The 19777-nt window shown below is 42.9% G+C and overlaps 1 protein-coding gene across 2 annotated transcripts; it reads left to right on the top strand.

Annotated features, from left to right (window-relative positions):
- The first annotated feature begins 848 nt into the window (after positions 1–848).
- On the top strand, positions 849–19304 carry ATAD1 (ATPase family AAA domain containing 1). Of its 2 annotated transcripts, none has more exons than XM_081864677.1 (10): positions 849–1068; positions 8551–8726; positions 10520–10618; positions 11188–11308; positions 12415–12615; positions 13799–13905; positions 15659–15748; positions 16227–16277; positions 16601–16734; positions 19088–19304. In XM_081864677.1, the coding sequence occupies exons 1-10, from the start codon at positions 1056–1058 to the stop codon at positions 19206–19208; spliced, it is 1113 nt and encodes a 370-aa protein (XP_081720803.1). In that variant the 5' UTR covers positions 849–1055; the 3' UTR covers positions 19209–19304. The 2 variants fall into 2 exon arrangements, with proteins under 2 accessions (XP_081720803.1, XP_081720804.1); XM_081864678.1 differs by lacking the exon at positions 849–1068 and adding an exon at positions 4666–4825.
- The last annotated feature ends 473 nt before the right edge of the window (positions 19305–19777 follow it).

Here is a 19777-nt window from a genome sequence, read left to right as displayed (position 1 = left end):
CAGCTTAGGCCAATAAAACAAGGTCAAGGTGCTACATAGAAAGTTATCTCCCAACGAAAGGTTTGCAGAATGTAAGGGTTTGTCTAAACGGCAGCAAGTCACGTGTCAAAATTGGGTACAGTTGCAGCTGATCCCAGTAGTTATACTTGATACTAATCTGGGAGGGAAAATACTTATACTGTACCATAAGGACAGTGTAGTGGGGGCAAACAAAGCACCCACAAATCTGTAGACAGTCTTTTTCATACTAGAAAGTACTGATTAAGTCATAGGGCAGTATTCTAACAAGTCCTGTCAGGATTTCCTATTGTGCAACAGAACTTCCCTTTCTCTCCTGTGGTGAGGCCTATGATGATAATGAATGCCATTGTTAAATTTTATGCCACATTTACCCACTGCTCAATTTTTATTATTGATTCTGTGGGTCATTCTTCAGCCTTGTATTGCCTGTTTGTACTTGGGAGGAACCCTGAGAATACTTTGGGTGCTTTTCAACTAAGTTTTACTCAGAGTAGACCCATTAAAATTAATGGACCTAACTTAGCCATATTCATTCATTTCAATGGGTGTACTCTGAGTAAAACGTAGCTGATTACCAACCTTTATGTTGATGCATATGCATCTTAGAAACAAAGTTATGATTTTAGTTTATAGACTGCAGATTAAAGGCTCAACCTATCTCTGTAAAAGACTGACACATTAGTCAAACTTTAAAGATATTCAAAATACTACTGTCTTATGTCTGTGCTGCTCCCATACCTACTGTATTATTATGCGTGTGGTAGTCACAAGACCATTGTATTATGCCTGTACAGATCACACATCCTTAACATGTGGCCTTGCTGATTTTTTTAAACCTGTTCAATGCACTATGTAAATGTCTTGAATTTGATTAGGTATAATGTACTGTGACTATATAAACAATCTAAATTTGCAAATAAAGAAGAAGGATGGGATGAGGAGCCAAAACAAGAAAATGGGAGGTGGAAGAGGGGATTCACTAGTTAGTTTTCTCAACTGTTAAGACAGCAAGTGATTATACCACTTAGAAAAACATGGAATCTTTCGGTAAGGCAAGAAATATCTGAAATATTGTTTTTTCCCTTTTACTGTATCATTTACATACGGGTAGCAAAGCCGTTCAATCTTTCTGAGTTGTATCCAGGTAAGTCAGATTAGACACACTGATTACGTTAGTCAAAGCTATTGATTTCAATGAGACTATTCTGCATGTGACATAGGCCGCAATCCTAAACCCAGTGATTTTTTCCTGGGGGCACTCAAGGGTACGCAGCACCTGCACCTTTTTTCTGGAAGAAAAGCACTGGTTTAAAATGTGGCACTTAGTGTAACAACTTCATGGTGAGTACTGGCACCTCCCCCCTCCCCCAGAACCCCACCGGTTTCCTAAACCCCACTGGTTTCAATAGGACGTCTGAGTAGACATGATTTGGATTTTGCTGCTAATTGGCTACAACGCTTTGATTGTAGAAGCACTGCCATGAGTGCATTCACTTAATATTGTTGTACACCAACCCAATCTCTGAGCAGTGCGAGATTCCAGGGGCTTACCCAGGGGCTTACCTTATACTTCAGGAATAAGGCATAGTGGAGACTGGTGACTTTTAAAATACATGGTTTATTTACACATATATACAATTGGAGCCTACAATGGAGGGGTTCACAGCATTAGCATCCCAGCAGGGACTTGTTTCTCTCATAGCTGCAGCCTTGGATTCAAACAGAGATCAAACATTACTCTCACTCCTTCTCCAGCTTGCTGCTTTGCTTCTAGGTCACATCACTGCAACTCTCAACTCCAGAATCTGGCTTCCTTCTTCTAACTAACCACAAGCTGGGGTCCCACCCATTTGCTGCCTCACATAGAGCGCCTTTCCTTTGTTTCTTTTAATGGCCCATCACCCGGTATATCACCTTAACACAGGAAGATAGCCTGGGTTATATTTTAACACTTGCTGGATCCAGGAGTTAGAAGGATCTTGCATACAGCCTACTTCCTCTACCCCAAACTCAAAACAATATGCATATCCCACCTCATCTAATTTGTTTGTGACACCTCAGACTCCTTACATTAAGACAAGAATGAGTTGACAGAAAGTAGATTTTGATGGTGAGGTACCATGAGAATCAGGACCATGTTAGGCAAGTTCAATGAAAATAGATTTCTCTATAATATCTTATTCTGATGGGTAGTTGTAATCTTTCCTTAAGATATATTTAAGGTAGGCTACAATATTGCCGTGGGACGCAGGTGGCGCTGTGGGTAAAAGCCTCAGTGCCTAGGGCTTGCCGATCGAAAGGTCGGCGGTTCGAATCCCTGCGGCGGGGTGCGCTCCTGTCGTTCGGTCCCAGCGCCTGCCAACCTAGCAGTTCGAAAGCACCCCCGGGTGCAAGTAGACAAATAGGGACCGCTTACTAGCGGGAAGGTAAACGGCGTTTCCGTGTGCGGCTCTGGCTCGCCAGAGCAGCGATGTCACGCTGGCCATGTGACCCGGAAGTGTCTCCGGACAGCGCTGGCCCCCGGCCTCTTGAATGAGATGGGCGCACAACCCCAGAGTCTGGCAAGACTGGCCTGTACGGGCAGGAGTACCTTTACCTTTACCCTTTTTACAATATTGCCAGGTAGAGTCTAGTTCACAGTAGAACAACTACAAATACAAATGTCCATATATTTGCATATATAAACATGCAGCAAATGGTGTGGTCCTCTTGTAGAAAATCTATTTTTCTCTCATGATTGTGGAGAAATGGTGGGAAACGTTCACAAAACCCAATCCATGTCATGAGTCCTTATAATTTCATTCATTATTGGGCCCCCCACTGTTAAAAATACAATTCCATTTTGGAACGTCGTGCCTGTGCAATATACTGTGTAATTAAGGTCATCCAACATGTTTGCTGGAACTGTGATATTTTGAAAGCAAACCAACTGTAAAATAGGGATTTCTGGAATCACATAGCACTCGCCCCAGGTTGCATCTTTGTATCATGTACACTGTCAGGGTATGAGACTACGAAAGCTTAAAAGGAATGAATTACTTCCTTTTAGAGACCAGTTGGTAAAGTATTGGTATTGCTCCTGGGAAATTTTGACCTAATCTCATTTCAGACAATGACTCATTTAGATAAGTCACTTTCAACCTCAGTTCCTTAATTTGGGTGGGGATTTGTAACATTAGCCAACCTCACCAAATTGGGGTTTTTTTCTCAGGGCAAGCAATAAAATAATGTAACACTCTTCATAGTAGAATCCTAGGCATGATTACTTAGGAGTAAGTTCCAACATGTCCAAAGGAATTTAAGGTTGTAATCCTGTGTACACTTACCTGAGAGTAATCTCCACAGACACAACAGGACTTCTCAGAAAACATACAAACAACTGCAGCCTTAGATTGTAGTGTGCATGTACAGGATTACACCCTCATCCTATTAAAAATATAAATACTTTGTGATAATTAGCATTTAACTAGAGCTCAACTCAATAGCCATACAGTTCCTACGCAATCAGATCTTGTGCCTCATTCTAAAATATATCCTCATTCCATGCAATTTATCACCTGACCTGTATTTATTAAGAATATCCCACTGAAATCTAGAGGATGTAGAAATGAACAAAGAACACCAAACCCACCCCCAATAATCTGCTTTTAAAATCTGACCAAACTCTAAAAGAAAATGTTTTTTAAAATAATAATAACTTGCTTGTTTGATAAAAGGCAGAGTAGAAAAGATGTGTGGGTTACATAGGGTTGCCACAGCTCCCCACCATAAAGCCAATGATTCCCATCAGCTGCCCGAAAGAGACCGCTTTTCACAACTTGGAAGTACAGTGAAAGTAAGAACTTCACCTGCTGAATTTCTGCTTGTCGGTGCCAGTGTGGTGATGTAGTGGTTAGACAGGGTCTGGTTAGAAGACTAAGGATGGGAGCAACCCAGGTGTGAACCCCAATTCAGCCACGGTATCGTGAGAGTTGTGAGAATAAAACGAAGGAGAGAAGGGGGAACCATTTGGGAAGCCTCGACCTCCTTGGAGGAAAGTCGGGATGAAAATGATTTTTGGATTTTTTTGTGTGTGCACGCTCAGGAACTTGCTACGAGGAAAACACCCGCCAACTTTCCTATCAGTTGTGCTGCCATTAATTCCTCCCAAAAACGAGTACTGCGCAGGATTGCAGTTCATTTAATCCCCCAGAACGCTGCGGTGTACTGACAAATAAGCAAGGACAGGAAGGGGCTCCGCATGGGAGCCAGTCCCATGATGCTTAGGACTCAATAAATATATCTGGGATTGTGCTGCCTTTACATCCGAAGAGGCAGTTCTGTATAGGGAAGCCTTTTAACGCGTAATGTTTATATATACATATATAGAGAGCGAGCCGCCCAGAGTGGCTGGGGGTGACCCAGTCAGATGGGCCCTGGGTACCAATGATAAAAAAATATTATTATTATTATTATTATTATTATTATTATTATTATTATTATTATTAGCCTGGGCGCTTGACTTCCTGCCTCAAGAATGCGTGTCCCCACCCCGCAGCGCGCGCCCAAAGTCAGAGCAGGGGAAGCCCTAGTAACGAAACCACCCCCGTTCGCCGTTGCCCCAGCGGCAGCTCTTCCCCCTTCCGTCTCGAGCGGAACCATTGCGACGAGGCTCCGGGGCAGAAGCGGAAGGAATTCGCAGGCGGCCCTGGGGCAGGCGGGGAAAGAGGCGAGGCCTACAAGGCACTGGTGGCTGCTGCTGCTGCTGCTTCTGTTGGTGCCGCTGGAAGCCGCTTCCTTTCTCGTCGCTTGCTGGCCGGTCGGGGTGAGTGTCCCTCGTGCTGCAAGCCCCGTCTCCTTTGGGGGCTCCGCGCCCTGCTCCTCCTTTGTCCCGGCGCCGAGGAGGAGGAGGAGGAGGCGCTGCAAGGGGAAAGGAAGCCGGGCGGGAAGGTCACCGCGAGGGAGCCCGGCGGCGGCGGCGGCCGCTCCTTTCGCTTTCGTATTCCTTCACGGGCTCGTCTGGACCTTCCTGTGCAACCTCTTTCGAGAGGCCTCAGACCCTGGGTGACTTTGCGGGGAGGAAGGCGAGTCTCTGGGAAACCCAGCCAGGTGGGCGGGGTATCAATAATAAATGATGATTATTAATATATTGTGTCTCCTCCCCTTATGTGGTCTTGCTTTCCCTTTTGTGCGCTTGCCAGGCTCAAAGCCCACCCACCCCGCTTTATGGTCAGTCTCTCTCCTCTCGCTGACCCAAGGTCACCCCAGGCATTGGTTTCTCCATTTCCTCCCTCCGCATCCCTCCACAAAAGCTGCCTGTACGGGTGTCAGAGCACTTGGCATCTATGCATTGCTTTGCAAGCGGCCTTCCCCAGCCTGGTGCCCTCCCTGACCAACTCCTACCCTCCCTGACCATTGGCCATGCAGGCTCGAGGTGGGGCAGGGGGCGGGTAAGGCATCCCTGTTGGTAAACAGGCTCCAAGCTTTTATGGGGATTTATATACTGATAGCAACACCTTAAACTGGGCCCGGTAGCCAAATTGGCAACCAGTGCAGGTTTCTGAGGAGAGGTGTTGTATGCATGCATGCATGGTCTCATTCCTTTCAGCAATCCTGCTACAGCATTTTGCAGCCATAGAAGCTTCTGGTCCAAACATGAGGGACGTCCCATATAGAGTGCATTGCAGTAATCCAGGCTTGAAGTAGCTAATACAAGAACTACTGTGGTGGTAGTTTACCAGTTGCAGATAGTAAAAGGTCTTCTAGCCACTGAGGGCTCATTCACACTTGTTCTCTGCTTTCTAGGCACAGGTTCGAGCTGTCTTGCCTTTGCCATGCTGCTTCCTCCCTGTGGAACACACTGCCAATGGAAATTCAGTGGGCGCCTTTTGTAACAACTTTTAAACGCCTGCTGAAAACTTTTCTAGTCTGTCAGGCCTATGCAGGCAATTAAGAGTACATCCCCCATAATTGTCTACTGAAGTTTGTTTTTAATTATTTCCCTTTTTATTATTTTACTGTATGGTTTAACATTTATATATTGTTGTAAACCACTGTGATATTTCTGTGATACAATGGTATATAAATATTTTTTTTACAAATAAATAGCACTCCCTGCCTTGCTTCTCTAAGTTTCCAAATAGTTGTCCAAGGCTGCAGTCCTAACTCCCATTTACCTGGAATAAGTCCCATGGAATTCAGTGGGACTTCTGAGGAGATAGGGTTAGAATTGTGCTACAAATGTTGTAACACGCTGTTCATCATGTCAGTGCTTCTCACTGAAGTTGGAACTATCACAACACAGGTTAATAGTACTGTGGTCCTGGCTCTTTTAACTCAGCTTTTTAAAGAAACTCAGAAAGCAGGTAGAGAATGTCATACAATGCCTATGCACTTGGCACATCTTAGCTAAGCAGCCTGGCAGCACAGGACACTGGTGATATGTGAGGTCTGTCATGTTCTTGATTAATCCAATTTTTTCCTGAGCAGGCAACAAGAATTGACTACAATGCACCTGACAGGCCACAACTTATTGATAATATTCTGTATATGGCTTGAGGGCTTCAGCTTTTGGCTGTATGTGGCATACTAGCTATGGATGCTTGACCACTTTCTGGCAGATAAATAGTACCTCTTGTAGTCTACTGGCCTTACATTTGATTTGTATTTGTGTCTATATAAATGTTCCTATTTAAGAAAAGAGAAGACTTAAGAGTGGTAAACTTAAATGTAACTCTTTAAGTCAATATATAATATTGAGTGATGTAATTGGCTCAACTTTAATGAAACTACAGTATTCTTCTTTTCACTGAAGAGCTAGGAGAAGCAATTAGCTGTTTGTTGACATTCCCATTATGTTATGGACAAACATTTAGAGCTAAGTTAACTCAGTTGTTTTGAATGTAAGAAGAAACACTGAGATAATGTAAATTTCCTTCTGTCTTCTCAAATATCCTTGTTGTGGGCTTTGGTGCTCTTCGGGGGGGGGGACATTTTCCACTGAAAAAGCTATTTTTAGTACCAGAAGTTCTGCTTATAGTAAATTAAGCACTGTTGAAAGGGGGGGAAATGACGCATGTTATGAGAAAAAGATAAAAAGGTTGTGTTTAGTTGACACAAAATCTCAGTTTGAATTGAGATTAGGAAATATGTTTGGGCATCAGGATTCAGTCTCTGTGTGGAATTGCTTTGCATTAGTTCAAAATGCAAAATTATCAGTCTTGTTGGTTGCAGGGAGGGAAGGGGGACCATAGAGCAGGGTATGAAGTAAAGTGACAATAGATGAATAATTCTGATCAATAAGTACTTGTAAGAAATGCAGGCATAATATATCCACAGGGCAAATAATCAATTTGACCCAAATACCAAGTTGATCGCTGTGTGCCTCTCTCCAGTTATCCTCTTCTGTTGCAGTAGGCTCTGGGTCGGCCTACGGCCTGAAGCCATTGAAGTTGATGTGTTTTAATTGCAATCATTAGTTGGAGCATAAGCTGTATGGAAGCAGAGTGGAAAGTGAGAGCAAAGACTCTTAATAGGTGCCTTCTTTGTTTTTCTTGGGCTTCAGCTCCTTCTATGTATGTGAGATTTGGTTGGAACTCCATCCACGTTGTATGACTTTCTTGTACTGCCTCTGTCCCATCAGTGGTGTAGTACATTTTTGTATCAATATCATATATGAAGGTAATGTATTCTCATGTTTTATCTGGAGGATCCATTCTAAGGGCAATGCCCACAGGTCCCCAAAATTATGTAGTTCTGGGGGCGTGTATCAGATCTGGCTTCTGGCAAGAGTTTGTACTTGAAGAAGGGCTGGGACATTTCATGTGTGTGTTCAACTGATACGCGACCACTGATGCGCGAGTCCTTTTGGACCCAGAAAAGGGTAGAACAAGGGGTGTAGCAGGCTTATGCATGCTCGGCCAACACATGCAGAGGCCAGGAATGGAATCCCCATGCAAATTAGTTGCCACCTCTATTTGTAAAGGCAGTAGTAGAAAGCAGCATTTTCACAGTACAAGGCCTATGAATTCAGATGATGTTTGCAGTTTGCAATTCCCTCTAGTATCCAGAACTTAGCAGCTGTAATTCTTGCTTGGTGCATCCAAGGTTGAGGACATTCTGCAGGCTTGCATACAGTGGTACCTCGTTTTGTGTCTGCCGCATTGAGCGTCCATTTTGTTGAATATCCGCGGCAAACCCGGAAGTACCGGAACGGGTTACTTTCGGGTTTGCTGCATGTGCAGAAGTGCAAACTGCTCCGTGCGCATGCGCAGAGCAGCGTTTTACCATGTGTCCTTTTAGTCTAGTGTCCGGGGCTCCAGAACGGATCCCGGTCGCAAAACAAGGTATGACTGTAGTGGTATAGACTGTTTTTAAATACTTTCTATCTTAAGATGGGAACAGTGCTTCAGATGATGGCAGTTCCTTGATAGCAAGTAGGAATAAAGACACATGAGCTGGACACATCAATAGTCTTGCCACTTTGCCAGTTAAACACAATATGAAAACACTCTTTTATAATAACTTTCTCTTTCCTTTCTTTTGTCGTAGGTGAAACAAGCAAAATGGTACATGCTGAAGCCTTCTCTCGTCCTCTTAGTCGGAATGAAGTTGTAGGTTTAATTTTCCGATTGACAATATTTGGTGCTGTGACCTATTTTACTATTAAGTGGATGGTAGATGCAATCGATCCAACAAGGAAGCAAAAAGTAGAAGCTCAGAAACAGGTAGGAGCATATAGAAATATTTCTTCTTAAATATCAATTATTCAGAATGTTCATTTTGGAGCATAAAAGCTTATGAATGGGAAGGCCAAGTGCTCAAGGACGTTTTCCAAATCCTTATTGTTGTCATTAATGGCTGCTAATATTTAGACATGGGAGTGAGGAACTGAATCTGGCCAATGGTGGGCCGTTTTTAGGGGAGGTATAAACTAGTCAATCATCTGATGTCACTGGTGTAGGTGACCAATTTTCCTATGTGCTGTAGTGAATTAAGCCACGCTAGAAAGGAAAATCCAAGCCCAAACAATCAGGGCTTTAAAGTGACTGCCAGTGTTATGCTCCACTTCTTGCTAGATCTCACAGAGCTTAAAGTCAGCACCTGTCAGCTGTGATGTTTGGAGCCTGGACTTACTCTCACTCACCTGTCACATCCCTGGCCTAGGATTTTTTTAAGGAACAGGGTAAGCAGTAAGGCACTTGGCTGCTTTCCAGCTTGACTTTCATGGGGCATTTCCTCAAATTTGCCCTGAGCAAGTGGTGGCAAAGCATTCAGCTCCCCCCCCACCCTTTACCAGGATCCTTTTTGCTATGTCCGCGGCTCAGCATGGTCTGAGACGCAAGAGCACATTTGATTTGCTGCTCCCCTTCAAGCTTCTGGAAAGTACTTGCTACATTTTTTGGATTTGCATCACTAAAGGTGGAAGAAGGAAGGAAAAGCAGAAGCCAATTTTACACGCACACAGTGCCTTTGCTAGAAGCCTGATGTGCTTTCCCATGAATCACTTCCCTCTTTTTCTGATCCACACACAAAAAAATCACGAACCTGCATACGCACACCATCTAACTGATACAAAATCAGCTGAGGAGCAGGAAGAGGTGTGTGCACATACACATGTAAGTGTGAAGTGGCTTCACCCACCATGGATGTGTGGACAACGGCCAACTAGCCATGAGTGAGTGAAGCCCTAGAGCTATAAATGGTCCTCAGCTCCTGGGCTAGTTAGAAATATAGGAAGAGGAGTCAGACCATTGATCCATCTATCTTAGCATCGTGTGCTGACTGGCAGTGTCCTTTCATACAGGAGTCTTCCCAGTGCTACCTGGAGATACCAGGGATTGAACCCAGGATATTCTTCACACAAAGCCCTTGCTCCGCCACTGTGCTATATCCCTTCCCCAAGCATTGATTTACATCTGCCCTGCATCTCTTACGTGGGTGTTGCATTGTTCCTTTTTTGAAACCACAGGTGTGGGGTTTTTTGCTGAGGAAATATTATTTCTCCCAATAGTGTATGTTGCTGTCTTAATTCCTGCATGAAAGTCAGCTGAGGTTTTTTGTCACAGCATCTCCCTTGAATATTGTTTGTAAACAGGGTAAGGGAAATTTGCATCAAGGCTGTTCCCCCCCCCCTTTCCCCCTTCCTGCCCCAATCTGTTATGTTTTGATAGGATGTTGTGCTGCTGCCTTACTCTAACAGCAGTAAAATGCAGGTGGGGCTTGCCTTCATTTATCACAGAGGAAGACCCTGAGACAGTGGCCTCGTTCTGTGTACTTAACCTGTTGAACAATTATCAAATAACAGAGGAGTCACATTTTAACTAAAAGGGGTGGGGGTGAAGTCACGCTACATTCAAACAGGTGAAAAATTTGATGGTTCTGTGTAAAGATCTTCGAATTTCAATTCTTTGGCCTTCAGTGTTTTCAAGTAACAACACACCTCCAAATTATTAACTTTTAAAAGTGAACAGTGTAATGTTATTGAATGTTAACTTCTTTTTAAAAAACCTCTTTATAGGCAGAAAAGTTAATGAAGCAAATAGGCGTGAAAAATGTGAAGCTTACAGAGTATGAAATGAGCATTGCTGCACATCTCGTAGACCCTCTTAGCATGCACGTAAGCATCTCTCTTTCTCACTTTTTCTTACTTATTTAGAAAAACGGTGCTTCCGGGAGACAATAAAGTGTAATATTTGGGATAAAACTTTGTAAAATGCAGCTGCTGTTACTCATGCAGGGATTACACTCTAATAAATGAAGAATCTTCCTAACTTAGGAAACTTCCAAGTGTTCCTGACTGTTTTCTAGCAGGAAATCATCTTATATATTTTACAGAACGGGAAGTGGGTCAGGAGACTTTACTTCAGGGCCAACTATAATCTGCTTTGCATATCACAAAACTAATTATAATTGCAGTCAGATCTGTACAATAGAGATAATGTGATCCTATTCATGTTTACTCAGAAGTAAGCCACACTTAATTCAATGAGATGATTTAGGATTGCATCTTAAATTGACTTAAAACATGATAATCAAAAAAGTAATACCACAAATCTTACTGTGGCTCCACTCTTATCTGCTATATCTGAATACACACAATTACAGGTAGCCATAAACTTCTTTAGCTGAGAATGTGACTGTTTTCTTACTTGATGATGACTCTTTAATATTGTAATTGTGCCTCAGGTAACATGGAATGACATTGCAGGTTTAGACGAAGTTATTACAGACCTGAAGGACACAGTAATTTTGCCAATCAGGAAGAAACATCTGTTTCAGAACTCCAGACTCTTACAGCCACCGAAAGGTAAGTATAGAGAGGTCATAGAGGATGTTTTCTTGAAACTGGCCATGGTAGATTTCAGCTGCATTCAGACACTTGTATCTTATCTTAATAAACGAAGACATGAACAAGCCTTTTCAAGTGCACACACAGAGCCCATTTTCAGAGCAGGTGAGCAAATAAATCGGGAAGTCTTCTCTTAACTACAATGTTCTTTCTTCCGAATCAGGAATCTGGTTAAAACTTTGGCATGATTACCAAGCCATTATTATGATTAACACTTACACTGATTATACATATATTAAAAGGTAAGATAGACCCTTCCTGCAGGCTAGTAATCCAATAGACATACAAAAGGAAAAAGAATGGGAAGGGAAGAGGAAGGCAGGCACTAGAGCAGCCGCTCTTTCACTGGCTGGTGGAGTGATTGTTCTGCCCCTTGCCATGATATTCTTCCGGAGAGGCAGGGGCTAAGATTTCAAATATTCAATTCGTAGTAATCAAAAGGTTTAAAAGATGTTTCCTTAACAAAAAGCAAGAACCCTTTATGTCGAGAGTTGCAGAACCTGTATTTCTCCAGGTGTTGCCAGACTGGATTTCCCATCATCCCATGCTGGCCAGGGCTGATGAGAGTTCCAGTGTAGCAATATCTGGAGAGCCGCAGGATCCTCTCTTACTCTATGTGAACAGAAGAATGCAGATTGAAACGTTACGACCATTTCCTATGAATATTGGTGAAACACAAGGCTATGTGTATTTACATGAGAGCAACTTCCGGTAAACTCGGTGGGATTTATTTCCAAATACACGTTTCAATGCTAAGCTGTATGGAACCAGTGCTCTTTAACTTTCAGCTGAACAGATCTTAGTGACAGTTTATGCCTCTGTTGCTCCCTTTTCTCTTCCATTGAGATCACTTTTGTTTTTAACAGAAGGATTGTAGCCTGAACAAAGTAACATGTTCAGGATTCATTGGGTATGGGAGCCATATATGAATGGCGGTGCTAATCTTGAGTATCCGAAGGCACTTAGAAGCAATCTTATTCATAGCAAATGTGACTCCGTTGGTGTTCATGCTGTGTCTGTCAAACCAAGCGGCAATAAAATGTTAACAATGTGTTGCTTTTTAGGAGTACTTCTCTACGGCCCTCCAGGCTGTGGTAAAACCTTGATTGCCAAAGCTACAGCAAAGGAAGCAGGTTGCCGATTTATTAATCTTCAACCCTCCACACTGACAGACAAATGGTACGGGGAGTCTCAGAAGCTGGCTGCAGCTGTTTTTTCTCTTGCTATGAAGCTTCAACCTTCCATCATATTTATTGATGAAATAGGTAAAATACGTACTTTCTGTATGTAGTCATAGGAAAATATAATTGCATTGAAGTTTTAAAAATTAAATGAATTTCATCAGGTATGCATGCCTTATTTGGCAAAATATCAATGTTAAGAAGGCAGTCACTCTGAAAATAAGGAAATGCTTGGTAGCACAAGTTTATCTTGGTTGTAGCAAAGATCTTTATTGCTAATGCCAAATATACGTGTACTCAATATCTGGTGTTTACTACAGGAAGAAATGAAAAATGCTTTCATTTGGATGCAGATATTGATGATGTAACAGAGTTATCTCACCCACTTCAACCTTCATTTACATTCACTATGAAACTCCAAATTTCAAAAGTAATGTACAAATTATACCTCTTTAAATTTTTGCATACTTTAATTGTTTAGCTCTTAATTTATTATTTACATATTGTCAATTTGGCTATTCCAGGAGCTGAACAATTAAAATATGGTGGGGGAAAATTAAAGTAACATTTGCCTAATGTTGTGCTTAGGTGTGAATATTCTATGTTATATACCACTTAATTCTTACAAGACTGAGGCAGGAGGCATGCTAGAGGGGGGAGAATTTTGGACCAAGCAAATACAATTTATTTGCCCAGAGGAAATCAACAATAGTTTGTGTTAATCAGTTTAGCAGTCCTGTACATTTGCATACTTCATTCTTTGTTGAACTTGCACTTTTTCATTCACTTTTTAAAATAGTAGTTGTGTGTTGGCAGATGAATGTATTGTTTAGGAAAAATGGTTGGAGGTGATGCTACTTAGTAGATATGACAGATTCTTCTTTTTTATGATGGCACATCCAGTTCTCTGAGAGACTAATCCTTTTCGTCTAGAAAAATGAACAGCATTAGGTGAGGCAGCTTGTATTGCAGGATCTGAACAAAATCCACTTAGTTCGACATTCCTTGCAGTCTTCTCTCCATTCTTCCCATATCATAGTCAGAAGTAGTTTACCCTATGGCAAGAGAGGAACTGTGGGCTTCTTGCTTGAGAAACACCAGCCAAGACCCCCCCCCCCTTAAGTATATAGGTTTCTTGGAATCTTCTAGTATTATGTAGTTGGTGCATGTTTCTTCAATAATGTTCAATACAATAGCGGTAGCCAGAGTAATAAGATAAAATAGCCATGAGCACAAGCTTTAATTCAAATGCTCTCTTAAAATTCAGATTCCTTTCTACGAAGTCGTTCAAGTTCCGATCATGAAGCCACAGCTATGATGAAAGCCCAGTTCATGAGTCTCTGGGATGGCCTGGACACCGACTATAACTGCCAAGTAAGTAATAATTTTTAAGAGAAAAGGGCAGAAATTTATATGCATAAAAAGGCCAGGACGATTTAAATGCTAAAGAGCGAGGACATGCAAAATTCATCCGTTTCTGCTAACTGCAGCTAAACTGGTATTTTATTTTACCTTTTTGCCATTCTTTGAGCTCTCTTTTCCTTGAGAGCAAGGAATTAACACCAAGGTTCACTTTCCCATGTGGAGGTTTTGAAAGGTTGGACAGGAATGCCCCTCTCAAGGCAGCTACACAAGGCAGGCTCCTGGGACTTTGGCTTCAGTGTTTTGTAGACGGCCACCGATCTTTCCTGAGATGATTGTCATATTGGGTATTTAATTGGATTCACTCTTACTTGGCTTGGTCGTGTGTGTAATTCAGGAAAAGGGTAGATGACTCTGGCAGTTGAGATCTGTATCTCTGAAGCGTCTCAGATTAAGAAACTTGAGGTGGTGATCTCATAACCACAGAATTTTGTGGTTGCCACCACAGAGATCAGAGAGGGAAAAGGCCTCAAGTCAGCTTTGCAGGAGGGAAATTGGCCTGCAACTTACAGATAAAGCCTCTCTGTCCAGTATAGGCTTACAATAGGAAGCCTCCAAAATTTCAACAAGATCCCATTTGCTCAGAGGCCTTGGTGATATTCTTGGCTCTCACTACTAATGACTAGTGTTCTCCTGTTGGCAGGCCAGTACCTCACTTTCTCCTCTGCGTAAAGGGGAATTCTTTTGGCATGGTTTGTCTTTTCAACTCTAGAGGGCAGTCTCTCTCTCTCTCTCTCAGCAAATAGAGCAGTATTTCGAAGCCAGGCTTCTTTACACATTGCATTTTTCTCTGTATAGGAAAATAGGGTTGTCTGTGGCACAAATGTGTGTTTGCCTCATTGTGGGTGTTGTACAAAAAGTGATGATGCTTGGAACAAATCTAAGCCAGTGGCATTTGCAGGGCAAGGGTACAAGACTGAGAAAGCAGTATTTGAGGATGAATGTTGAACTAAATGAATTAAAAACAAACCACCACTCCACAAAAAGTCTCAGTATTTATGCTTGGTCAAGTTCAAGTTTGGGAAATGGTCGCTGGGAGACACGTAACCTAGAATGGTTAAATATTACTTTGCATCAGTTGTAGAAGGTGAACATCAGAACTTTCCCCCATTTGATCTGATACTATTTTATATTTCTGAAACCACATGCAACTTTGAAAATGTGACAATTGACTCCAGATACCAGTTTTGTTACTAGCAGATAACTTTTGGGGTGGAAGGCTTCTAAGACTATTCCCCAGCAATTTATTGATGGCATCTTTAATCAGCCTGTTTCTTTCATTGTTTAGAGGCAATATGGTGGTATTTTCTCAGGTTTTTGAGACTGACCTATTTTGCTTCCTATTGGGCAGGAGAGCTTTTTAAACCAATTACACCAAAGCACTTTAGTACTTGAGGAAAATTGTGGAATATATTATGGAACATACTGCTCCATAAAGTACATTGAGCTGAGCCAAACCTTTTAGAATCTCGATTGTCGTGCCAAAATTTTCATCTTCGGCTGTGGTGAACTTTTTTTGTCTTTCAAAGCAGGAAGTGTATCTCTACTTTTCACCCAAATCCTGGGCACTAATCACTTTTGGTTTTAAATACTCGTGGGAGCTATATATTCCCTGAGCTTGTCTGGCCTGTGTTGACTTGTGATTCTGATTTATCTTGCAACAAAAAACCTTTCTGCTCTTCCTTCCTTTTTTGACTTCTTTTAGGTGATAGTGATGGGAGCTACCAATCGCCCTCAGGATCTTGACTCAGCTATTATGAGAAGAATGCCCACACGATTTCATGTCAATCAACCTGTAAGTCATAGAAGATTCACAGCCGTGAATTGTATGGCCTGACTCCTCAGTTATCTGTTGACCATTATTATTTATTATTTACAGCTACTTTTCTGACCAAAGGATCCCTAAGACAGTATACAATATACTGATAAAAATGTAATACAATTGGGTAGTTAAGAAAAAGTTTAAAGTTCCTTTCCCTGGAGTTTATTGTCCCAGCCAGTCCTAGTTCTTCCTTGAAGAGGGAAGGGAACTTTGGGCGCTGCTAATGGGGGGAGAGTAAAAGCCTATTGCTTCAAGGGGTAGTCTTCACTTACTTTTGAAGATTGTGAATGTATTACCACTCTGCTGTCCTTCTGTAGGCCCAGTGACACGAATGGGAATTGCACAAGCGTGATGCCGTGCCATTACAACACATCAATTTCTGTTTATCCAAAATCAGTGAGAATGCTGCCACCCTGTTCTTTGTAACAAATGTTTTGTTCTCAATTTAAAGGCACTGAAGCAGAGAGAGGCAATCTTGAAGCTGATTTTGAAGAATGAGAATGTAAGTCGGTTGTTTCTTATGCAGCAGAACTTGGAAAGGTTTGCATTATTGGAAGGGCTGTAGGATCCGTAATGGTTTCAGCCAGCTATTGCATCCCAGTCATGGTGCTTACTTTTCTCTAATGGATGCCGGTTAAGCTGAAAGGGCGCAGCTCTCACTGTGGATTGTGCCCATAGCCTTTTGTTGTTGTTGCTGTTTGCTAAAGTCCATGTTGGAACAGAGTCAGTTGTGATAACGTTTCTTAATCCTTCAATCTGAACCGCTATTAGAACTTGGTAAAATGTTTTCAAGGCATTCCTATCCTGCTGCTTGTTTGCTGGTAGGTGGACAGGCGTGTTGATCTCCTTGAAGTTGCTAAGGAAACAGACGGGTTCTCAGGAAGCGACTTGAAGGAAATGTGCCGTGATGCCGCGCTGCTCTGCGTCAGGGAATATGTTAATTCAACATATGAAGACAGGTAACTTTCATTGAAACTACAGAGATTTTTAATATGAGCTCTAACCCGGTGTCTATCTTTAAAGTGGTTTTTTGAAAAACAGAAATCACAGACTCATAGCATTGTAGAGTGGGAAGGGGGGGAGTACCAAGGGTCACCTAGGCCAACCCCTGCAATGCAGGAATCTTTTGCCCAGCTTGGGGCTTGAACCCATGATCCTGAGATTAAGAGCCCCGTGCTCTACCGACTGAGCTATCTCAGGATGTTGTATTGGAGAGTACAACTTCACATTTAGTTAAATGTACGCAGAGTACACAGAGAGAGTGGTTGCTGAACAACTCCAGGCACGCCTGGAAGAAGCGGACTATTTGGATCCCTTCCAGTCAGGATTCAGGCCTCATCATGGGACTGAAACTGCCTTGGTCGCACTGGTTGATGATCTCCGGCGGGCTAGGGACAAAGGTGAGAGCTGTTTCCTAGTTCTGCTGGATCTCTCAGCGGCGTTTGATACCATCGACCATAACATCCTTCTGGACCGTCTTGAGGGGCTGGGAGCTGGGGGCACTGTCATACAGTGGTTCCGGTCCTTCCTCCTGGGCCGTGTTCAGAAAGTGGTGGTGGGGGATGAGTGTTCAGACCCCTGGGCTCTCACTTGTGGGGTGCCTCAGGGTTCTGTCCTCTCCCCCATGCTTTTCAACATTTACATGCAGCCACTGGGAGAGATCATCAGGAGGTTTGGGCTGGGTGTTCATCAGTATGCGGATGATACCCAACTCTACCTCTCTTTTAAATCAGAACCAGTGAAGGCGGTGAAGGTCCTGTATGGAGGCGGTTGGAGAATGGATGGCGGCTAACAGATTGAGGTTGAATCCTGACAAGACAGAAGTACTGTTTTTGGGGGACAGGAGGCGGGCAGGTGTGGAGGATTCCCTGGTCCTGAATGGGGTAACTGTGCCCCTGAAGGACCAGGTGCGCAGCCTGGGAGTCATTTTGGACTCACAGCTGTCCATGGAGGCACAGGTCAAATCTGTATCCAGGGCAGCTGTTTACCAGCTCCATCTGGTACGTAGGCTGAGACACTATCTGCCTGCAGACTGTCTCGCCAGAGTGGTGCATGCTCTGTTTATCTCCCGCTTGGACTACTGCAATGCACTCTATGTGGGGCTACCTTTGAAGGTGACCCGGAAACTACAACTAATCCAGAATGCGGCAGCTAGACTGGTGACTGGGAGCGGCCGCCGAGACCATATAACACCAGTCTTGAAAGACCTACATTGGCTCCCAGTACATTTCCGAGTACAATTCAAAGTGTTGGTGCTGACCTTTAAAGCCCTAAACGGCCTCGGTCCAGTATATCTGAAGGAGCATCTCCTCCCCCATCGTTCTGCCCGGACACTGAGGTCCAGCTCCGAGGGCCTTCTGGCAGTTCCCTCACTGCGAGAGGCCAAGTTACAGAGAACCAGGCAGAGGGCCTTCTCGGTAGTGGCGCCCGCCCTGTGGAACGCCCTCCCATCAGATGTCAAAGTGATAAACAACTACCTGACATTCAGAAGACATCTGAAGGCAGCCCTGTTCAGGGAAGTTTTTAATATGTGACATTTTAGTGTATTTTTCATCTTTGTTGGAAGCCGCCCAGCCAGATGGGAGGGGTACAAATAATAAATTATTATTATTATTATTATTATTATTATTATTATTATTATTTATTATTATAGTACAAAGGGACACGGTTGGCGTTGTGGGTTAAACCACAGAGCCTAGGACTTGCCGATCAGAAGGTTGAGGGTTCGAATCCCCATGACGGGGTGAGCTCCCGTTGCTTGGTCCCTGCTTCTGCCCACCTAGCAGTTCGAAAGCACGTCAAAGTGCAAGTAGATAAATAGGTACCGCTCTGGCGGGAAGGTAAACAGCGTTTCCATGTGCTGCTCTGGTTCGCCAGAAGCGGCTTAGTCATGCTGGCCACATGACCCGGAAGCTGTACGGCGGCTCCCTCGGCCAATAAAGCGAGATGAGCGCCGCAACCCCAGAGTTGGTCACGACTAGACCTAATGGTCAGGGGTCCCTTTACCTTACACAGAGTACAACAAAAACGGGAATGACATCCTTCCTATCCCTTCACTTTCCCTGATGGGATCCGTGTGCCCCTGAGGCAGGAACAGTGTGCACATCTCTCTGCCTATGGGGGGCAGAATATTCACTAATTCCACATTGGACTTTACAGAGAAGTTCAAAGAACGGGAAGTGAGAGTCATTCAAAGCACTCACCTTTTATATGTACCATGTTCTTGGTGTGTTTCCTTACTGAGGATTAAACTACCATACTTGTGTTGCACAGCATTTAAATCCTCTTTATGCTTTTTGGGGTTTTTTTTAGTAATGAGGAAGATGAAATTCGACCCGTGCAGCAGAGGGATCTGAACCGGGCAATTGAGAAGATGAGGAAGTCCAAGGATGCTACAAATCAGAGTGTTCTAATGCACGTTAGTTTAGATTAAGGCTAAGGAATGCCCTCACACGGTCTCACTTGGTGACTGTTTTTTTGTCGTTTAGATAGTGGAAATGAATTGGAAGCAGAAATATCCTTTTAATAAGTGTTGACAGAATTGTTTTTTTATATGCAGATATCTTAAGTTATTGAAATCTGATAATATTGCAAAATTGGATATGGCCTCTGTAACAGATCATGACATGGGAGAATGTAGTCTAGCTCGAAAACAATGTCTTGCTTCATGGTTTCAGCCTTAAAAGCCTCTTGGTTGGTTCAAGTATGGCACATTGTTTCTTTGGGGAGGAGCAAACTCAGTTCATGTACATATATGTATGAGTGTGTGTATGATATGTGTATATATATATATATATCCACACAGTTTTTATATATAGACATAATGTGTAGATAACTTGAATATGAAAAGCCTTCTCTCTCTTTTTTTCTTTTCCCTCGTTCCCTTAAAAAAAACCCAACAACTCATTTTCAGGGTCAAACCAAGTCAGGGGATTAAAATATTTCAGTAAACATCTAATTTTTGTGTAGTACCTTAATATGAAGAAAACCTGCTTCAGGAAA

This window comes from Podarcis erhardii, assembly GCF_964252035.2.
Source record: "Podarcis erhardii genome assembly, chromosome: 5".
Lineage (NCBI taxonomy): Eukaryota > Metazoa > Chordata > Lepidosauria > Squamata > Lacertidae > Podarcis > Podarcis erhardii.
The sequence above is the reverse complement of the archived record's forward strand: the minus strand, read 5'-3'. Positions and strand labels throughout refer to the sequence as shown.